Raw genomic sequence first — 21,035 nt, 5'->3', positions numbered from 1 at the left:
AGTTTCCTAGGCCCAGTTAAAATTAGATTAGAAATGGAAATATTCACTGACTCAGTGCCACTTGCAACCCCTCGGATATTGAAGTGGCCTTGTCTAGATGCAGTAAGACTGAGATAATATTCAGGGTTGGATTGATAAGTGGCAAGTTAATTTTGTGTCACACAAATGCCACACAGTGAGCATTTCCAACAACTTGACCACCTCACTATGATATTAAAGGCATTACCATCACTGAACTTCCCAGTATCAACATCTTGGGTGCTATTATTGACCAGAAACTGAACTGGATGAGCACTACTGCAGTTAGAACAGAAATTCAAGGCTAGGAACTCCTCACAAGTGATTCACCTCCTCACTCTCTAATCGTTTTGCATCAAATGCAGGGCATAAGTCAAGAGTGTGATGGAATACTTTCTACTTGCTTGGCTAAGAGGACCTCCAACAACATTCAAAAAGCTCAGAAGATCCAGAACAAAAGCAGCATGCTGGATTTGCAACCCATGAACCTTCAACATTCTCTCTCTATACCACTGACACACAGTGGCAGCAGTATGTACCGTCAACAAGAAACACTGAAGTAATTCACCAAAGCTTCTGTTACAGCAGCTCCCAAACACATGAACCCTCCATCTAGAAGGATAAGAGCAGCAAATGCATAGGAACACTACCTCCGGCAAGTTTCTCTCTAAGCCACAAAATAACCTGACTTGTAAATCTATAATGGTTCTTTAAGTGTTGCTGGGTCAAAATCCTGGAGCTTCCTTCCTAAAAGCATGATGGATATCCCCACACCCCAAGGACTGAAGTATTTCAAAAAGGTAGCTCACCAACGCTTTCTAGAAGGTAATTAGAGCTGGGCAATAAGTGTTAGCCCACATCTTATCTTTGAATTAAGAAAAAAAGAGTCTGAAGATGTGGAATAAAATTATCTTGTTCATTTATGAGTCTAAAAAGATTATCCATTATAAATTTCTGAAGTGGTAAATATAGAATTTGTTGTCAGTGCTAACAGAGATTCCCAAATTAGAAAATGATTAATAGAAAGTGGCAACAGCGGTTACTACTCCAGTATTAAAGACATGGTAGAGTTGGCCATTACTAAAGTCTGAACACTGCCAAGCATTGTAGTGCTGCTTATCGCATGCTGGTTGCCCAGAAGAATTAGATTACATTCAGGATTTGATTGCATCACATTCCTAAGGCTGCTAAAACCCATCCCATGCTGTCACACTAAATGTTTGCAGCCCTGATCCATAACCTTATAAGGGAAAATAAACCATTGGTTCACAATTAAATATTTTTCCAAATCTTTAAATTTTCCAAAAGGCACTAATGACATAATAATGTAATAGGCCCCATTTTCCACTTCAATTACACTGCTTCTTTTTATTTCATTTGCAAGCACATTTTGCTATCTCTGCATTTCTAAACTATTTATGGCTCTCCTTTTCTCTTGGTTCCTCTCATCACCTCATGTTCTGGACTTAATATTGAGTTTTCAACATCTTCAGATTGTGAACTCAACACACTTGTTCCCTTTCTTTTACCTTTACTTGTTGCATTCTCTATCACCACCTCTTCTCTTCCCTCCCCTGACTCCAGAGGGACCACCTGTTCTTTCCAGTTTGGCAGTTTGACACACCATTTTTCGGCCATTCTCACATTCTGATCACGTAATGCTGCCCCCTCCATACCTCACGTCAACTTGAGATGAAGAGTCATCTAGACTCGAAACGTTAGTGCTATGTCTCGATGGATGATGCCTGACCCGCTGCGAATTTCAACATTTTTTGTTTTCAGTACCTCTTGTCATCTCTCTTGCCTGTATCAGTTTTAATATTCTTTCAAACCTCTCTTCTTTACATTTTGATCGTGGATGATGACAATCACCTTATTCGCCTCAACAAAATATACCACATCCCCAACTTTAACTATTGTAATGGACGTGTGACCCTTAGCACCCAGTTATGTCTGGGTCTGTCCATCTCCTCCTATGGTAGTTTGTTTTCTTCGAAGAACTTACCCTATTCTCTCTCTTTCAGATGGTGAAAACATTTCTTACCATTGTTAGTTCAACAACACTTGCTTTCGTGGCATAGCTTTCATTGCTGGCCCCCGTTAGAGTTACGGCTAGTTTCTTTATGGTGGTCAGAAGCCATGAATGAAAGGGCTAGCCCTTGCTGCACTGAAAATTAGTGGCCTTGCTTTAATGAAGGTAGTACAGAGGAGGTAATACACATGTATGATTTATGTTTATGGTTACAAAGCAGTTGCGTTTTGAGGGAGTCAAATCTCTTTAAATAAAGATGCTGTATTGACGTGGGTAGGTGCATGAAGGGTTATGGAGGAAGTGGTCAGTGGCATCAGTCTCAACAAGCATTAGTGACTATTTACATACTCTTCAATACTTTAAATAGTTGTAATTTCAGCCACCAGCAGAGAAACCTCATGCTAATATGGAAGTCAGCACATTCTGGCATGAAATGAGAAAATGTACCCTAACTGCCATGTTGGAAGCTTATACCCATTTTAACTCCTTGAATTTCTAAAACAAAATAACTGATGATATCATAAACCTCCAATCCAAGTGGTCATATGAAAAATAAATGCTGTTTCATATATAGTAAATTAGATAGGATTGAGGATAGTCAGGCAAATATAAAGAGGCTTCAAGGCAATTTAGGTAAGTCAAGTGAGTGAGCAAATGTGCGGCGAATGCAATATAACATGGGTAATTCAGTCAGAGAAAAAGAACAGCAGAGTATTCATAAAATGGTGATAGGTTGGGAAACATTGATGACCATTAGGATTTGGGTGCTGCTGTACACTGTTCACTGACAGCAAGCATGTTGTTGCAGCAAACAGTTACGAAGATAAGTGGTATGTTGGCCTTCACAGCAAGCTGGCTTGAGTAAAAGAGCAAAGAATTTGTATCGCTGTTGTACAAGGCCTTGGTGAGATCAGATGTGGTATAATGTGCAGTTTTGGTCTCCTTACCTAAAAAAAATATATATTTGCCATGGAAGGACTATAGTAAAGGTTCTCCAAACTGATTCCTGGGCTGGCAGGTTTGCTCTATAAGGGGAGTTTTTGTTCACTGGGTCTGTATTCACTCGAGTTTAAAAGATTGAGAGGGGATCTTACTGAAACATACAAAATTCTGATAAGGCTGGAAAGAAAGTATGCAGGATGGCATTTCCTCTGTCCATTGGGCTTCAGAACAATGACCAAACAGCCTCAGAATATTGCACAGGCTATTGCAGACTGAGATGAAGAGAAATTTCTTCACTCAGATTTCAGTGAACTGTGGTATTCTCTGCCATAGAAGGCCATGGAGGCGAAGTCACTGAACATGTTTACGAAATAACTAGATTTCAAGAGGCTAAAGATGTCAAGGGGTATGGGGAGAGGGTGTGATTACGGCATTAAGGTAGATGATCAATTCAATTTAAGCAGACATGAGGGGCCATTTAGCCTATTCTTATTTCTATTTTCTATACTTCTATGTTTTTACATTAATATTGGATAATGCACTTGTGCATTAAAAATAATAAAACTTCTTTATGCAGCATTAAGCATTTTGCTTAAAATATGTCCAGAATCATTGTCACGCTGTATGCTAGGGAATTAGATTAGATTTCCCACAGTGTGGAAACAGGCCCTTCAGCCCAACAAGTCCACACCGACCCTCCGTAGAGAAACCCACCCAGACCCATTCCCCTACATTTACCCCTGACTAATGCATCTAACGCTACAGGCAATTTAGCATAGCCAAGTCACCTAACATGCACATTTTTGGACTGTGGGAGGAAACTGGAGCAACCGGAGGAAATCCACTCAGACACAGGGAGAATGTGCAAACTGCATACACAGTTGCCCGAGGCAGGAATTGAACCCGAGTCCCTGGCACTGTGAGGCAGCAGTGCTAACCACTGAGCCACCATGCTGCCCTGAATTGGTTAGTTCAGTCGGCTGGATGACTGGTTTGCAATGTGGAGTAACAGCAACAATGCAGTTTCAAATCCTATATCTGAAGTCACCATGAAGGTCTGACCTTAACTTCACTCCTTGCCTAAGGCATGGAAACCCTCAAGTTAAACTCACTAACAGTCATCTCTCTAATAAGAGAGTGGGACTATGGTGACTTTACTTTCCAAGATAAACATAATGTTACATTGTATAACTAAAAATGTATAGAGCAAATCCAAGGAAGTCATGCTGGCAATGCACAAAACAAAGTCGATTAATTCCAAGCATAAGGCTGGGATTGAATTTTCAGTTTATTTGCTATAAGCAGTATTTAAAGCAACTACTTTTGCTTTTGCTGGACAGAGAAAAAGGCAAGTAAATGATCTCAATATTTTAAAAAACATAAAAACAACAGTGGGAGTGATGATGAAAAAGTTCTTGCCAGGAGCAAGGTGAAGGGGCTTTTGGAAAGGTTACAAATTGAGATCGCAACATGCCTTCTACTCAGGAAGCATGTTGTAAATAAATAAGTTTGATTTGATTAAGTGTATAAGATCCTGTGTGGGTTGGTTTAGCTCAATTGGCTGGACAGTTGGCTTGTGAAGCAGTGTGATGCCAACAGTGTGGGCCCAATCTCTATACTTGGCTGAGATTACCACAAAGGACTCTTCTTCTTAAACTTACCCTTTACCTGTGGTATGGCGCCCTCAGGTCAAATCACCATCAATCGTCTCTCTCTGAGAAACCAGCCTATGGTCTGGTAAGACTATGGTGACTCGATAAGATCCTGAATAGCCTTTACAAAGTGGACATAGAAAGGATGTTCACACTTGCGGGTGAGTACAAAACTAGTGGACACCGGAAATTAGGGATCACCCTTTCAGGCCAGAGATGCAGAGAACTTTCTTTTCTCTCAGGGACTTGTGCAAATTTGGAACGCTCTCCCTCAGAATGCAGTGGCCATAAAATACGTTTAAGACTTTTTAAAATTTTACTTTTTACTACATCTGCTGGGGGTTGTGAGGGGACAAATGTGAAGGTGGGACTCCAAACAAATGAATCAGTTACGATCTTATTGAATGATGGAACTGTCTCAAAATGGACTGGAAGTATGATAGGACTTGCCTCTTTGCATAAATGTTTCATTAAACGATGCCCCCATCTTCTCTGGTTGTTATTACATTCAGCAATGACAGCAACAGTAGTTAGTAGTCTGAGGGGTTCTCAGCTTAGGAATTGTTTTCAGTAGTTAACATGTGTCAATTAGTTTCAACAATTTACTTCTCACCCAGTTTCTTAGCCAGCTTTGCATCCTTCTTCTCATCTACAAGCCCAAATCCAATGTTCTTATCTTGCAAGACCTGAGCTGCCAGCTGTCTCGAAAAGAGAAGGGAAAGAAACAGAAACTATTAGCTTTGATCTCTTGCAATTTTCAAATAAAGTTCGCATGTGCCTTTACTATGCAAAATTGTGGAGTTGATCAAAGTCAGTCCTCGGCTGTAAACATACTGCTGGGAGTGTTTTAGTCTTGGAAAAGTACTTAAAGAGTCCCCAACAGGATCAACCCTGAATCATGCCTTACCTCGAGAACCAATTCCGCGCGGTCAAACCGTTTCTGAGCAATTTTGTCTCCCGCAGGGACCGACGCGTGATACAACAGGCACAGGATATCATACTTTTCCAAAATCTTTGGGTAGTTTTTCATGTCGACGTCGGCAACTCTGTCTTTTCCATCATACCGGGGGAATTCAAGTCCATCTTCTGCTCTACAGCTGATGCAAGCGACAAAGACAGCCGCCAAACAGAGCCAGACTGCATTCATTGTAAAAGTTATATTATTCACACAATACCACACACAAAAACAACAGGGGTAATAAAACTGGTTCGTTGGAAAGATTTTGCCTTCCTTCTTTAGTACTTGTTACAATTCCTGATCAGAGAAACAGGGAGAGAAAGAGAGGGAGAGGTAACAAAGTTAGAACAGTCCCTGGAGAAAGAATAGATGGAGGCAGAGCCCAGATACTTCACATACCAACCTCCTGCACCCTTACCATTACAAACTCCATTTTAAGAAGCCAGTTGTTTCCAGCTAAAAATACTCTGCACTGAAACAGCAAAGGCACGAGGCAAAGGGGGATTCGCCATCCTCATTTTGAAGGGCTTTTCTGTGGAGGGGAGGGAGAGATTGACCTTTCAGATAGACACTGCAAACAGTAAAAAAAAACCTATCAGCCCGATATTAACGTTACCTTCCATCTCTCAAAGCAACTAAAGCTGAATGCAGATTATGTTTCCATCTTGGCACGCTGACGCTGTTTGGAAAGGTTACGGGGATGAAGAGAGAATACTTCACACGCAGGCGGAGTGAATGATTGTACCGTTCTGCTTTATATAGACCATTAGAACCCATACCCAGGAGGCCAGCCACATAGTTTATTGTAAGATCTGTAACACTAGCAACCCGATCTGACTGTTTCATAGTGCACTTTTCAATGTATTCAAAAATACATGAAATAATAATCGAACTTCTTTCTCAACTGTAAAATCAAAGTGTAATAATGTAAAATAGTTTAATCTAAATCCATCACTCGAGCTGTAATGTTATTCAATGCGTTATGTTCTGAAGAAAACATATTTCATGGATATATTTTAAAACGCACTGCTCGAAAAATTCCGTGGCGACAAAATAAATGCAAAGGTGAATCCTAGTTTGTCGTTTACAAGAAGTCTGGTTTCAATTATTTCAGTGATTATTAACGGTTCATTGGCTGTACCTTATCACAATACTAACTGGTTCACAGCGCGCATCATTCTCAGGGTTTCAGTATTATAAAGGATGTGCAATGAGAGTTAATGATTGACAAGTCGATAAAAGGAGCCACCTCCTACCTCCCTCTGACAGTCCGCAAGGATCAGTTTGATCCATCCAATACAACAGAAGAACAGCGCCCTCCACTGAACTATAAAGCAATAAACCCACTTTCGGAGTCAAAATGCTACATGGATGAATTGTGTATACATATACATTTTTATTCAGATCCAGGAATGCACTGTATATATGCTCCGTATCTGTGCATGTTATGCCAACAATTTGTAAACGATTCCTCTGATTCTGTTAATGACACTGACCAAAATAGTTGTGTTCTCTAAAAGATTATAATTCTCTAAAAGATTATTATAATATCGACTGGTTATACATTAAGTTTTTCTCATCAGAATAGTGATGATTTTTCCTCATTGTGGGAATCTGGGGAAGTGAAAAACTACTTCTCTGTGCCACTGAACCTGATTATGTCATAACTTGTTGCTTTTCCTTAGAAAACCTGTTCATGGCTTCTTTTCCAGTCTAGAGGCTAGGGATGCATGAGATTTGATTAATTGAGTGCACTAAAATGATTTCCTTGTTTTTCTTCTTTTCAGAGTGCTAGAACTACAGCCTAGAAGAAAATAGCTGCATTTCTGCCATCAAGACATGGCCTGGTGCACCAAGTTTACACCTCTTTGTACTATCTTGAAAAATGTGATGCTGGAAAAACACAGCAGGCCAGGCAGCATCCGAGGAGCAGGAGAATCGACATTTCGAGCATAAGCTCTTCTTCAGGAACCAGCATCTGCAGTCCTCACTTTCTCCACCTCTTTGTACTATGTTGAGAGTGTGGTGCTGGAAAAGCACAGCAGGTCAGGTAGCATCCGAGGAGCAGGAGAATAAACCCTTCATGAGGAATCATAGATGTTTTTGTACTATGTGTGGTATTTTTCAAGATGACCACTACTAGCACCTTGTGGCATTTGTCACCTCTACTAATATGTGGTACTGGATAAGGGATGCTTGAGTCAGTTCGCAACCACCAGTTCTCCTCTATTTTTGCTTTGAGCTGGGTATATCTAGTGATTAGTGGCAAAGGGTACACCACTGTGGTAGAGGCACTGTTCTTAGATAACAATAAGGTTTATTGCATTGACCAGAAGACCATAATACATAGGAGCAGAAATAGGCCATTCAGCCCATCAATTCTGCTTTGCTATTTGATGAGATCATGGCTAATCTGATAATCCTTAACGCCCCATCCTGCTTTATCCTCATAACTCTGATTCCCTTATTGATTTACAGCATCTGCAGTTCTTTCGGTTTTTATTTCCCCTACTGATAATCTGACAATCTTAGTCTTGAACATACTTAACTTAACATCTCCAGCCCTTTGCAGTGAAGGTGTTCACAGATTGAATACCCTCGGAGAGAAGAAATTCTTTCTCGTTGCTGTCTTAAGTGGGTGACTCATTATTTGAGATTATGCTCTCTCACAGGGGAAACAACTTTTCCACACCAATCCTGTCAAGTCTGTTAAGAATTCTATATGTTTTAATAAGTTCACCTCTCATTTTTCTAAACACCAATGAGAACAGACAAACCCAATCTAATAAATCTCTCTTCATAAGACAGTCTCTTCATGTCCAGGATGAACCTGGTGAACATTCGCTAGACTTTCTCCAATGCCAATATACCTTTCCTTAGATAAGGGGTAAAAACTGTTCACAGTATTCCAGCTGTAGTGTAACAAGTGCCTTGTATAGTTTTCCCAAGACTTATTATCTTATTCAAATAGCCTAACATGCAGCATCACTGGCCACTACAATGCTAAATTACCTGTACCTTGCAAAACCTTTACTTCAGTCAAATCATTACCTAGGAGCAAGACAACTCCATCTATGGGTAATTTCCTAACAACTACTACCACCACTGCTCTGGACAACAATCTATAATCTAATTCCACTTTGGACAACCAATATGCCATATACTCTTCACTTCTCCTGTTTACTAAAGTTCTTGCTTTCATTTCACTTTCAAGTGAAAACTAGGTCTGTCTACAGAGAAAATTGTTTGAAAAGTGATTGTGTTCCTTAATACAGTTATGAATTTAGCTGCATCATTTGAAGGAAAAGGAGTTATCTTCCCTCTTCACAAAACACTTTAGATCTCTCAACTACCTTATTCACCTCTCCTGCACTCACAGCAGTGTTTACCTCCAGTCTCATAATTAGAATCATAGAGATATGCAGCACGGAAACAGACTCTTCGGTCCAACTCGCCCATGCCGACCAGATATCCTAATCTAATCTAGTCCTATTTGCTAGCACTTGGCCCACATCCCTCTAAACCCTTCCTATTCATATACCCATCCAGGTGCCTTTTAAATGTTGTAATTGTACCAGCCTCCACCACTTCCTCTGACAGCTCATTCCATATTCACACCACCCTCTCCATGAAAAAAGTTGCCCCAGAGGTCCCTTTTAAATCTTTCCCTTCACACCCTAAACTTATATCCTCTAATTCTGGACTCACCCATCCCAGGGAAAATATCTTGTCTATTAACCCTATACATGCCCTTCATGATTTTATAAAACTCCATAATGTCACCCCTCAGCCTTCGACACTCCAGGGAAAACAGCCCAACCTATTCAGCCCCTCCTTGTGGCTCAAATCCTCCAACTCCAACAAGGCAACATCCTTGTAAATCTTTTCTGAACCCTTTCAAGTTTCACCATATCTTTCCAATAGGAAGGAGACCAGAATTACATGGAATATTCCAAACTGGCCTAACCAACATCCTGTGCAGCTGAAACATGACCTCCCAACTCCTGTACTCAATACTCTGACCAATAAAAGAAATCATTCTTCACTATCCTATCTACCTGTGATTCCACTTTCAAGGAAATATGAACCTGTACTCCAAGGTCTCTTTGTTCAGCAATACTCCCCATGACCTTACCATTTAGTGTATAAAGCTGCAATTTTATCCCTGACATGTTCCTTTAGAGGTCCTTTTACTCACTCTTCTCAGCCCCAGTAAATTCTATGGGTTTACTTCACAACTTCCATATTCTGAATGAAGGTGTTCCACTTCATCACAATGGAGACACTTTCATTTTGTTTTACACCTCCAACCTTAACACCTTCCTTTCTGGTCAGAGAAGATGATCTTGGACAGTCCCAACTATCCTTTCTTTATCCTGTCTACGTGCCTTCCTTTAACTTTTCCAACCTTCAGCCTTCTGGTTGTGATGGAAAAGAGGTCTAATATGATGAATCAGATCATAATCATCAGCTGCTTGTCTAGCAGTTGCAAATTTCTTGTCTTCAACATGGGTAACTTATTAGAAAAGATTGAGGTTTTAAATTCTTAAAATAATTTATATTTGTTCAGAGCTTTATATGTAGTTTCAACTCCTAATTCTTGCATCCAAATGTTAAAATTACTTAGCTGAATCCTTTCAGATTCAACATAGGATTGTCCAGGCTGTTTTCCTAAATTATGAAACATTTTCCCATATGAGAGTAACTCATATGCACACAAAATAGTCTGTTTTACAGCATCATAATCCTAACAAACCTCTTCCGATACCGATACATAAATTTGAAATACTCTTCCTGTTAAATGGGCAAATGTCCTGGATTTCCTTTGGCCATTTCATCTGACCTTGCTATTTTCTCAAATGACATTAAGAATAACTCCACATCCTTTTCTTCAAATTTTGGCAGGCCTTTACAAACTTAAACATTTCCTACTAGATTTTAGATATAACTAAGATTATCCCATTAATTCCTATATCAGCATCTCACATTTTTTTTACAAACTGTATTACTTAAGCTTATTTCTGTGTTCTCTCTTTTTCTCTGACTTGTCCCTCTTTCCTTTCTCTTTCCAATTCTAATTGCAGTGTCCTAATTTCTCTTTTTTGTTTTTTCTTTCCTCTCTGGAGTTCAATTTCAAGTATTTTTAAGCTTTAGTTCCTTCTTTTTATCTCAAACTGCTTTAACTGTAATTCAATATGAACTGATTCTGATGTCTCACTATTTGGAGAACGTGGTCTCTGTTAAGCTCAAACGTTGTGCCAGTCCTTCAATTATTTCTGTCTTCTGAGTCCAGCACACCAATTAACTCAACCTGACCTTTGTAATCTCTTTTTCAAGTTTGTCAGTGACAACTCTGATACCTGAAGGAAGACTTTAGCATTATCAAGAGGCATAAAACCCAAACATTATAAGAACTAGGAACAGAAGTAGGCTCTGAAATCTGCACCATCTTTCATTAGGGTCATGTCTGATCCAACATGCCTCATGTCCGCTCTCCTCCCTATCCCCATGACCCTTGATTCCCCTACTGATCAAGAATTTATCTATCTCAGTCTTCAATATCCAAAGGGACCCTGCCCCCACATTCTCTTCCAAAGACTCACAACTCTCTGAGAGAGGCAAAACCTGGTGTCATTTATCACTTACTCTAATCCACACTTAATTTTACGGTTTTTTTGTTCCAATATCTTGGATACATCCCTAAACATTGCAATATCTCACTGGGGCGCTGTGCTGGAACTCAAGCACAACTCTTCCTGAAATTGTCACATATGTAAAAATTTGTTTAAATCACCAAACTGCCAGTTTTATTTTCCCCTGCCACCGCAGGAACTGTAAAACCTGTGCCCACACCTCCTCCCTCACCTCAATCCAAGGCCCTAAAGGAGCCTTCCACATCCATCAACGTTTTACCTGCACATCCACTAATATAATTCATTGTATCCGTTGCTCCCGATGCGGTCTCCTCTACATTGGGGAGACTGGGCACCTCCTAGCAGAGCACTTTAGGGAACATCTCCGAGACACCTGCACCAATCAACCACACCACCCCGTGGCCCAACATTTCAACTCCCCCTCCCACTCTGCCAAGGACATGGAGGTCCTGGGCCTCCTTCACCGCCGCTCCCTCACCACCAAGACGCCTGGAAGAAGAACGCCTCATCTTCCGCCTCGGAACACTTCAACCCCAGGGCATCAATGTGGACTTCAACAGCTTCCTCATTTCCCCTTCCCCCACCTCATCCTAGTTTCAAACTTCCAGCTCAGCAGTATCACCATGACTTGTCCGGACTCGTCCGACCTGCCTAGCTCCTTTTCCACCTATCCACTCCACCCTCTCCTCCCTGACCTATCACCTTCATCTCCTCCCCCACTCACCCATTGTACTCTATGCTACTCTCTCCCCACCCCCACCTTCCTCTAGCTTATCTCTCCATGCTTCCAGCTCACTGCCTTTATTCCTGATGAAGGGCTTTTGCCCGAAACGTCGATTTCGCTGCTCATTGGATGCTGCCTGAACTGCTGTGCTCTTCCAGCACCACTGATTCAGAATTTTATCAAACTGTCTAATTCTGGTCAAATAAATATGCAGACCAAATTTTTATTGGTAACAAGGCAATCATTGCTTGTTGTGATCAAATTGTTTTTAACTGACAGCAAAAAACAATGAACTGTTAACTTACAATTCTATAACATAATCACTATCCCCTTTTAAAATCCCCACACACATATAAACAGATACACAAAGAGACAAGGCAAGACACAATATTATGGGTGGTGAAGGAAAAAAAAAGTCAAAATTGCAGTTCTTGTACCAGTTTGGATTAAAGATGTCAATTAATTGCTTTCTTTTGGCTGCCTTCCAACTGCTTCCAATTCTTTGCTAATAATGCAAGCTTGTGGATACACCAATTCTCAACCTTTCGTTCACTGAAGACTCTCTCATCCAGTGTCTTTTAAAGTGGTGTTCTCCTTTCCCTGCCAACAAGGGAATTTGTGGAGAGAACAGTTTATTGGGAAATAATGAGTGAGAACATCAAACAATACTTCCCCACACAGGAGGGATAGAGAGATTGAATCAAAAACAAATGTAATGTTTTGAATCCAGTGACTCCTCATCTTCATCACAGCAGGTCACACTGTTTTGTGGTGTCCCAGGACAACTTCATTCAGAGATGGCTCTGCATCTCATTACTGTGGAAGAAATGATATTAAGGATGAAATACCAAGGGCCTCCTTAGCAATTTCTTCATGTAGAGGTTATCTGATAGCCATTAAATATTGCTGCTGTTCCTGGGCTTGCTGGCATATGTGGTCCTCCGCAATATTTGTGGACTTTCATTGTGCATTGATTATAAAGATGTTAATGCCCATTGTGGATGGATTCATTGGTGATGCTTCCAATTAATCTGTGTGGGGAATGTCAGAATCAAAGCAGCTCCTTAGCAATGAGAAAACTCAGGAGTTACAGTACACATAAATGGTAGCCCTTAATACAGTTGGACATGGAGGTCTCTAACAAGTTGGGCCTTACAGTGGTTTTACATGGATCTTTTACATAACAAATCTTGTTCAGTTGCGATTTGTAGATACCATGTTACCTAAATACACTAGGAGATTATAATGCAGGTAGGATCACAGCTCACACATCACTATGAAAAAATAGCACTGCATATAAGAGTAGTTTTTGACATAATTACAGTTCAATGTGAAAGGAAAGTAATTCTGTGTTTTTGTGCAGCCTATGAGATTTTGGAATTTGTTTTGTAATTATAGCCAGTAGGTGAGCTTTTAGAGCTTCTTGTGGACAATTCTGCTTCACCGAGATTACTAGGAGTAATTTGTAATAATCAATGACATGGTCAGGTTTGCTTCTGGCCAGGATTTGTAATCTTTTGCAATCTACATAGTTGGTTTACATACAGTTCACCTACATACAAATGAACCTTACAAACACAATTTTGTGATTGCAGATGTTCTTGATCTGGAATCTATGGGAGCCTGATTAATGGAATTGCCCTTTGAAGGGCCCCACAAGTGGAGTGCACTCCCACAAATATAGAAAGACTAATTTACTCTACCCACTCTGGGTGCTTTGGCAGTCATTTTTCATTTTCATTGCACAGTTGAAAATCAGAAGAAAATGGAAGGTTACACAGTGCTCCAGAGAACTATCTGTTACTTTATGTGCTCTGCTCCTTATCTTCATGTTTCTTTCTGCATTGCACTCCCTGTCAGCCCCACCAAGTTTGAGAATCTTCATGTTTCCACTCCACTCTTTTTGACTGTTCATCACCCCACTTTACTTCCTGAGCACGAAGCCTATGCCTCAGTAATGCTCAACATTTTAATGCATTCTCCCTATTAAAGCTAGAGTGTAGGGTGGTGGTTACCATTGATGAGACACCCCGCAGCACCCCTGTCCCTCCCACGCTCTATTTTCTCTCACCCTTATCTGTTAAGTTGTCTTCATAGTAAATGTTCCCTCTATATCCTTGCATGCTGCCTCCAAATCCCAGAACTGACTTTCTCAAATTCCTTGGTACAGTATTCATCCCTCAGACTATGGTCTGAGAGTCATAGAATCATACAGCACTGAAATAGACCCTTCATTCCAAACAGTTGACCTTTGACATGCAAACTCCCACGAGTGACCATGGCTGTATGACTAACTTTGAATGACATGTTGGTTGACGGTGAACCGGACTCCTCCTAACCTCTGCGCAGTTCCCTTGCTGCCATACAGTTGTTCCCTGGACTAGGTGGACTCAACCTATAAGATTGGCCATGTAACTGGAACCCTGGAACCATGATCCAGACTATAAGTACACAGAACTCTTGGCCCTGATTGTACCAAGCAGCCAAATAACTGCTTATGTGAGATACATTGTATGGACTTCAATCAAATGGATGTCTAAGGGGAGTAGTCTTTTGTCCAATCAAGTGTGACAATGGTCAGGTGGGATATCCCATCACAGACAATAAAGGGCAGCATCATTGGACTGAGATTAGATTGAGATTAGAGATTAGATTAGATTACTTAGTGTGGAAACAGGCCCTTCGGCCCAACAAGTCCACACCGACCCGCCGAAATGCAACCCACCCATACCCCTACATTTACCCCTTACCTAACACTATGGGCAATTTAGCATGGCCAATTCACCTGACCCGCACATCTTTGGACTGTGGGAGGAAACCGGAACACCCGGAGGAAACCCACGCAGACACGGGGAGAACGTGCAACTCCACACAGTCTGTCGCCTGAGTCGGGAATTGAACCCGGGTCTCAGGCGCTGTGAGGCAGCAGTGCTAACCACTGAGCCACCGTGCCGGATTGACAATAACCAACAATCCATCCTGGACTTCCCATATAGATGCTACGGTCCAGAAATCACAACAATGCTCCTTCTTCCTCAGGCGGCATAGGGAATTCAACATGTCCATAAGGACCATCTCCAACTTTTACAGATGTATCACAGAAAACATTCTATCCAGGTGCATAATGGTCTGCTCTGCCCAGGATGTAAGAAACTACAGAAAGTTGTGTGCACAGTTTAGACAATCACAGAAACCAACCGCCTATCCATGGACTCCATTTACACTTCTTGCTGCCATGGAAAGGCTGCCAACATCATCAAAGAGTCCCCTCACCCTGGTAATGCTCTCTTCCAAGGGAGAAGGTACAGAAGCTTGAACACATGCACCAACAGGATCAAGAACAGTTTCTTCCCTGCTGCTATCAGACTGATGAATGGACTCTCTAACTCCAAATGATGTTGTTCTTGTTAATGTTGATTGAATTAGAACTGCAGTGTGGAAACAGGCCCTTCGGCCCAAAAGGTCCACATCAATCCTCTGAAGAGTAACACACCCAGACCCATTCCCCTGCCCTCTCTTTACCCCTGACTAATGCACAAGTCTATACATCCCTGGACACTATGGGCAATTTAATCTTGCCTCACCCTGTCTAAGCACCCTATGATCTGTATGTCCTTGCATGTTATGATCTGCCTGTACTACTCATAAACAAAGCTGTTCATTGTACTTAGGTACATATGACGACAATAAATCAAATTAAATTAAATCGGCATGTACTCAGTGAAAGGTTTACAGTGCCCTCTTAGGTACAAAGGTACCTAGGTACAGATTATCAACTACAAGTCCTTTGGAAAAAATTAGAAAAATAAAGAAATAAGAAGTATAGCATTACAGACCTTTGTCATCTTAGGCACAAAAATACAAAATCATAGGAATAAATTAGAAATAAAAAGAAATAAAAAGTTCAGAATATCAGTCCTTCCAACCCAGTCCACGTCAATATGTAGCCTCCAGACTGCACTGGGCTACCTCGAGGCCCTCGAAGCCAGGATGCTGGAAGTCCACTCCAGATTCACCTCGAGGGCAGAGTCTGCATTAAGGCTGGGAGCCCTCAATGGCTTCACCCAGAGGCTTCAGAGGCCAGGAATCCACACCACCATTCCTTTAGTGTCACTGGGTCAAAATCCTGGAACTCCCTCCCTAAGGGCAACATGGGTCAACATAGAACATGTGGATGGCTGCAGTTCAAGAATGCAACTCACCACAACCTTCTGAAGGGCAACAATGGACTGATAATAAATGCTGCCCCAGCTAGTGATACCCATGTCCAACGATGCTGCCCTGTACTGTCTGTGATGGGATATCATACCTGACCATTGTCACCCTTGACTGGACAAAAGATTACTCTGCTTGGACATCCAGATATGGCCATTTGATTGAAGTCCATACAATATATATGTCACATAACCAACTGGCACATGTTTTAGGTGTGTCATTGACATACCCTAGTGCCACTCCTCGATTGATCATTACTGGCAAACATGACAAGCTACCTACGTCTGCCTGCTAAAAGACAAAACAAGATGAAACTACCATGAGCCTGTAAGTTCTCAATGAAGTGGCAATGCTCAAAAATGCAAAGCAAAGCAGACTTAGCTCTGAATCTCCAAGTAAGTGCAAAGTGTGTGAGGTCTAAAAGCAAGCTATGCTCCTTGTTCTGATATATGAGATTGGTATCTGTCCCTATGTACGAAGTGGCCTGGCAGCAGTATTACAATTAAGATGTCAGTGAGCCCCAAAGTACAGAATTAAAGTACTGAATGCTAATATAAGTTAGTCTGAGATGTGCCATCCAAGTACTAAAGGTGTAGACAGTCACTGACCATGGAGGGTACCCTGGAATGTTGGGGAGTTCTGGCTAAGATGGATGCCCAAAGAAGGGCTGCAGCCACCAGGTAACCATTCTGACTTTTAAGTTCGGAATTGGCACGAACTAATTTCTCTCCATTATCTGGAAAAATAGCAATCTGCATATAAATGAAGCAAGATTAGGTAATATGAGATGTTAACACATCCAAATAGGCCCCTCACTGCATTTTAGCAAGATTCTTACCTAACTGTTAAAACCTTTTGCAGAAAATCGTACTGTTCTTTGTGAATTTGATCATTTTAAAAAGCTTTTTGCTTTATATTCCTAAATGTCTCATCAAAGACTACGTTATTTAGAGGCTGACAATATTCAGCCCACTAAATTGGCTGCTCTTTTCACATATTTGCCTGCTCAAATTAGCCATCAACATCTCCTGGATAATTGCATGTATATAATAATACATTGAAGTTAAATATAGAAATTAGTAGGTTGAGTTTGACTACCCAATAGGCTCACAACTTTATGCACTCGTATCAAAATTCTCCCATATACACTGCACCTGACAGTTATTTCTCTAACAAAATCATACTCTAATGTGAAAACTTATATAGATGTTAGTACAGTAAAAGATATTAGTTCTAAAGATTATGTTGTAACTGTGATCTCAAAAAATAGTACTTTTTGTTGGAACTAGATATATTGATATTCTGACCAAAACCCTTAAGCAATTTTTTCATCCTTTGTAGATAATACAGGTCTGTAAGAAGGAGCAATTGTTTTGAAATGCCTCTAGATGGTGGCAAATGAATATCTTATTGCACCTTACCTCAGAACATTTCCCTGTCATTCTGTTACTGGTGAAGTAGACCACTAATATTTAAACATTTATCTTTTAGTAGTGTTCCGAAGGTATTTCATTATTAATATTTTTTGATGATCTGCATTTAAAGGATTGTGGAAAGTCATTGATTTGAAAAGATGGAGGGGACACAAAAGGATCACAAAATGAAAATATTGGGAGTTTTTCAAAAAGACAATTTTTTGGAAATCGTATGGGTTTGAAGTTATTTACTAGAAATCAAAAGCCTTAAATACCTCAGGGGTTATTTCTTGATTTGGTTATTGTTGGAATTGAGTAAGTGTACACAAAAAGATTTAAGGATTAAGATTGGTATGAAATCTAGTTTTTTTCAAATTGAGTAATTGACTAAAATTAATCTTTAAACTAAAAGAAATTAAGTTTTATTTAAGCCTTAAAGCAAGACCATTCAAGATCCTCGAGAACAGCTATAGCTAGTGAAACAGCTGACTGGGTAAAGCTGTTTTTCAGAGCTTGAAATCAATTGTTTTTCAAGGAGGTCATAGAGTGGACTTGTCAAGGGATTTTCAAGTGCAGAAGTAGTGCTTGGGCCCCAAGACCACCTGACGCAGGCTTTGTGACATAACATTAAAAAAACAATTTGAGTATTGTATAAGATTGAAAGAAAGGCCTATAAAATTGACGGATATAGTTATAAACCTGAGGATTAGGACAATTTTCGGTGACAGCAAAAGGAGGACAAAGAAACTGATGATTGTGACGGAAAATCAAATATGAATGCGAATTCACAAAAACATTTATAAAGGAAACATTCAGCTATAGCATATGTTCCATTTGCAGAGTCAGAAGAAAATATCTTGGAGAATAGAGAAATGGCAGAAAAGTCAAATGATTATTTTCTGCCAGCAAATATATTACAAACAAAAGCTTTCACACATATGTGCAGGCAAGAAAGCAGCTGGGAGAGTTTGGGCCCAGATTTGCTATTGGATGTTACGGGCACTTTGCATGCAATTATATGATCAAAGTTAAAACCACACAACACCAAGTTATAGTCCAACAGGTTTAATTGGAAGCACTAGCTTTTGGACTATAACCTGGTATTGTGTAATTTTTAACTTTGTATACCCTAGTCCAACACCGGCATCTCCAAATCAATTATATGATTATAGAGCTTGAGTGTCACCACCCTGAAATATTAACTAACATTTCAGATGCCAACTGATCTGATGCTGGAATTTGACATCTATACTAATAATTTCTGAAAGAGTACTATTAAACTTGAACATTAGCATTGTAAGAAGATCACTAGAAATTGCAGGGAAACTGCATAAGTAACTTCTGAAAAAGGTCACTGGATCCAGAACATTAACTCTGCTTTTTCTCCACAGATGCTGACAGATCTGCTGCATTTCTTCAGCCATTTCTGCTGCTGTTTCATAATTAACTACTCATCCTGTTCTTCTTGGGATTCCATGAATTCTGCTGAGGTCAGTAATTAGGAGAACATTTGGCCTTTAGCACTTATAATTGGTGAAGCTGTATAAGAGAACAAAGGTTACTTACACCTGAGCATTCAGATGATGCAATTTAATTCCTACTTTAAAACTGTCCTTATTTCTACAGTCTTTTTATAGATGCTGTATTGAAAGGTGAATAGAATTACAATGGGGCAAGTTTAACTATGTAGTTCTATTATAAATGCAATCAAGGGAGATTCAAGATGCTGGCGACTCAACAAGTCTGAGTCTGTAGGGCTCTGTCTAAGACTCGGCCAAAGTGGGGCACCTGCTTTACCACACCCTTTAAATCATTTAAGATAGCTTTTGGCCAGCATTGTTAGTCATTTTACATCAAACTTGGACAGTTTTGTGCTGTTTTTAAAGTGACTAAGGGCAAAAAATTCCCGCAGTTCGCTACAGACAGGGACCCCTCCCCCCACCCCCCACCCCCCACCCCCTCCTGCAGCAGCAGAGACGTCTGTGGCCACTTCCGCAGGACTTACCTGCGGAGGCGAGCCTAATCTCTGGGATCAACAAACTTCAAGAGAAGATCAATGCCTTTATTGAGGAGTCCAGATCCAGGTGGGAGTTGTCCTTGGTCATACTTCTGCAGCATGACCAAGAAATCAAAAAACTTGAACAACGTGTTGGAGGGGTGGAGCAACGGGCCATGGCCTCAGAGACTGCTGCTGAGTCGCCGGTGGGTTGGGTCCAGGCTCTCAAGCAGTGAATCCAGACCTTGGAGGAGCACATCGGCAACCTCAACAATCAGCGCCATCGAAAAAATATTCGGTTGCTGGGCCTTCTCGAATGGGAAGAGGAAGGCCAGCTTGTAGACTTTCTGGAATGATGGCTCCCACAAATATTAAAGTTGGAGTTGGGATCAGGCCAGGTGTGGGTGGAGTGGGCCCACCGGGTTGCTGTACGCAGGCCCGGGTTGGACCAGCGCTCCTGCTGGTTCTATTCTGACTCCAATGTTATACAGAAAAACAAACATGGAAGCCTCCAGAGTCCTGGGGAAGGATCCCCAAGCCATGATGCAGAAGGGTTCCACGATAATGTTATTTTTCTCCAGCAGTGGTCAGCAAGAGGAGAGCATTCGATGAGGCAAAGAAGCGTCTAAGAGACCTAAATATTCAGCCACGAAGGATCCGTATATAACTTTGGATCACTGGAAAAGCTAAAGAATTCTTGGACTCTCTTAAATAGCCTGCGGGATTTAAACTGTATGGATAACGATTTTATTTTGCTTCCCCCCACTCCCGTTTACTCTTTTTTCCTTCTTCATCTCTTTTCTACTATCTTTCCCTGGGGGTGGGAGGGGGTTTTATTCTTTACTCTCACTTTGGTTTCTTTTTTATAGGTCGTGTGGCTTATTCAATTTGTGTGTATGTGTGTGTCTGTGTGTGTGTGTGTGGGGGGGTGGAATTTGTTTTGTTCTACCTCTCTTTAGAGCGGGTTTCTTCTTTTGACATTTTACTTAGTCACCTAATACTTGCTGGGATTGCAACTTTGTAGTTTTATATATTTATATTTATATTTTGTATTATGCTTCCTAAACGCACCTAGGTGTTGGTGTGGGGTTGGTGGTGGTGGTGGTGGGGGGTCACTCACTTTTAACTTTGGTTTTATAGAATTCTTGAATTTGTCTACTTCACTCTATAACACCTGGGCCGAGGGTAGGGCCTTAGTTAGGTGAAGTTATGGTGGGGTTACTGACAGGTAGCCACGCCCCCTAGGAGCAAGGGGGAAAGTCTCCTATCAAATATGTTTTGCGTTTTTAGGTTTTAATTGTGTTTGTGTAAATGTTTTAAAGAATTTTTGCATTTGTGAATTTTCTATGGTCTTTATTCAAGGTATTTTGGGTAGGGTTCTTCCTCCTGGAGGGTCTCGGGCTTGCCTGGACCATCATGGCTAGCCATT

The 21,035-nt window shown here is 40.8% G+C and overlaps 1 protein-coding gene across 1 annotated transcript in view; it reads right to left on the bottom strand.

The window, feature by feature from the left end:
* Nucleotides 1–6,314, bottom strand: part of LOC132820773 (calsequestrin-2-like) — a 51,896-nt gene extending 45,582 nt beyond the window's left edge. Inside the window, exons 1-4 of the mRNA XM_060833065.1 lie at nt 6,219–6,314; nt 6,021–6,134; nt 5,552–5,899; nt 5,258–5,342 (exon numbers count right to left, since the gene is read on the bottom strand). Coding sequence (XP_060689048.1) covers nt 5,258–5,342; nt 5,552–5,791 — 325 coding nt within the window. The 5' untranslated portion in view covers nt 5,792–5,899; nt 6,021–6,134; nt 6,219–6,314. The remainder of the gene's footprint in view (nt 1–5,257; nt 5,343–5,551; nt 5,900–6,020; nt 6,135–6,218) is intronic.
* Between the last annotated feature and the right edge of the window lie 14,721 nt (nt 6,315–21,035).

This window comes from Hemiscyllium ocellatum, chromosome 12 (genome assembly GCF_020745735.1).
Source record: "Hemiscyllium ocellatum isolate sHemOce1 chromosome 12, sHemOce1.pat.X.cur, whole genome shotgun sequence".
In the NCBI taxonomy this organism is placed as follows: Eukaryota; Metazoa; Chordata; class Chondrichthyes; order Orectolobiformes; family Hemiscylliidae; genus Hemiscyllium; species Hemiscyllium ocellatum.
The sequence above is the reverse complement of the archived record's forward strand: the minus strand, read 5'-3'. Positions and strand labels throughout refer to the sequence as shown.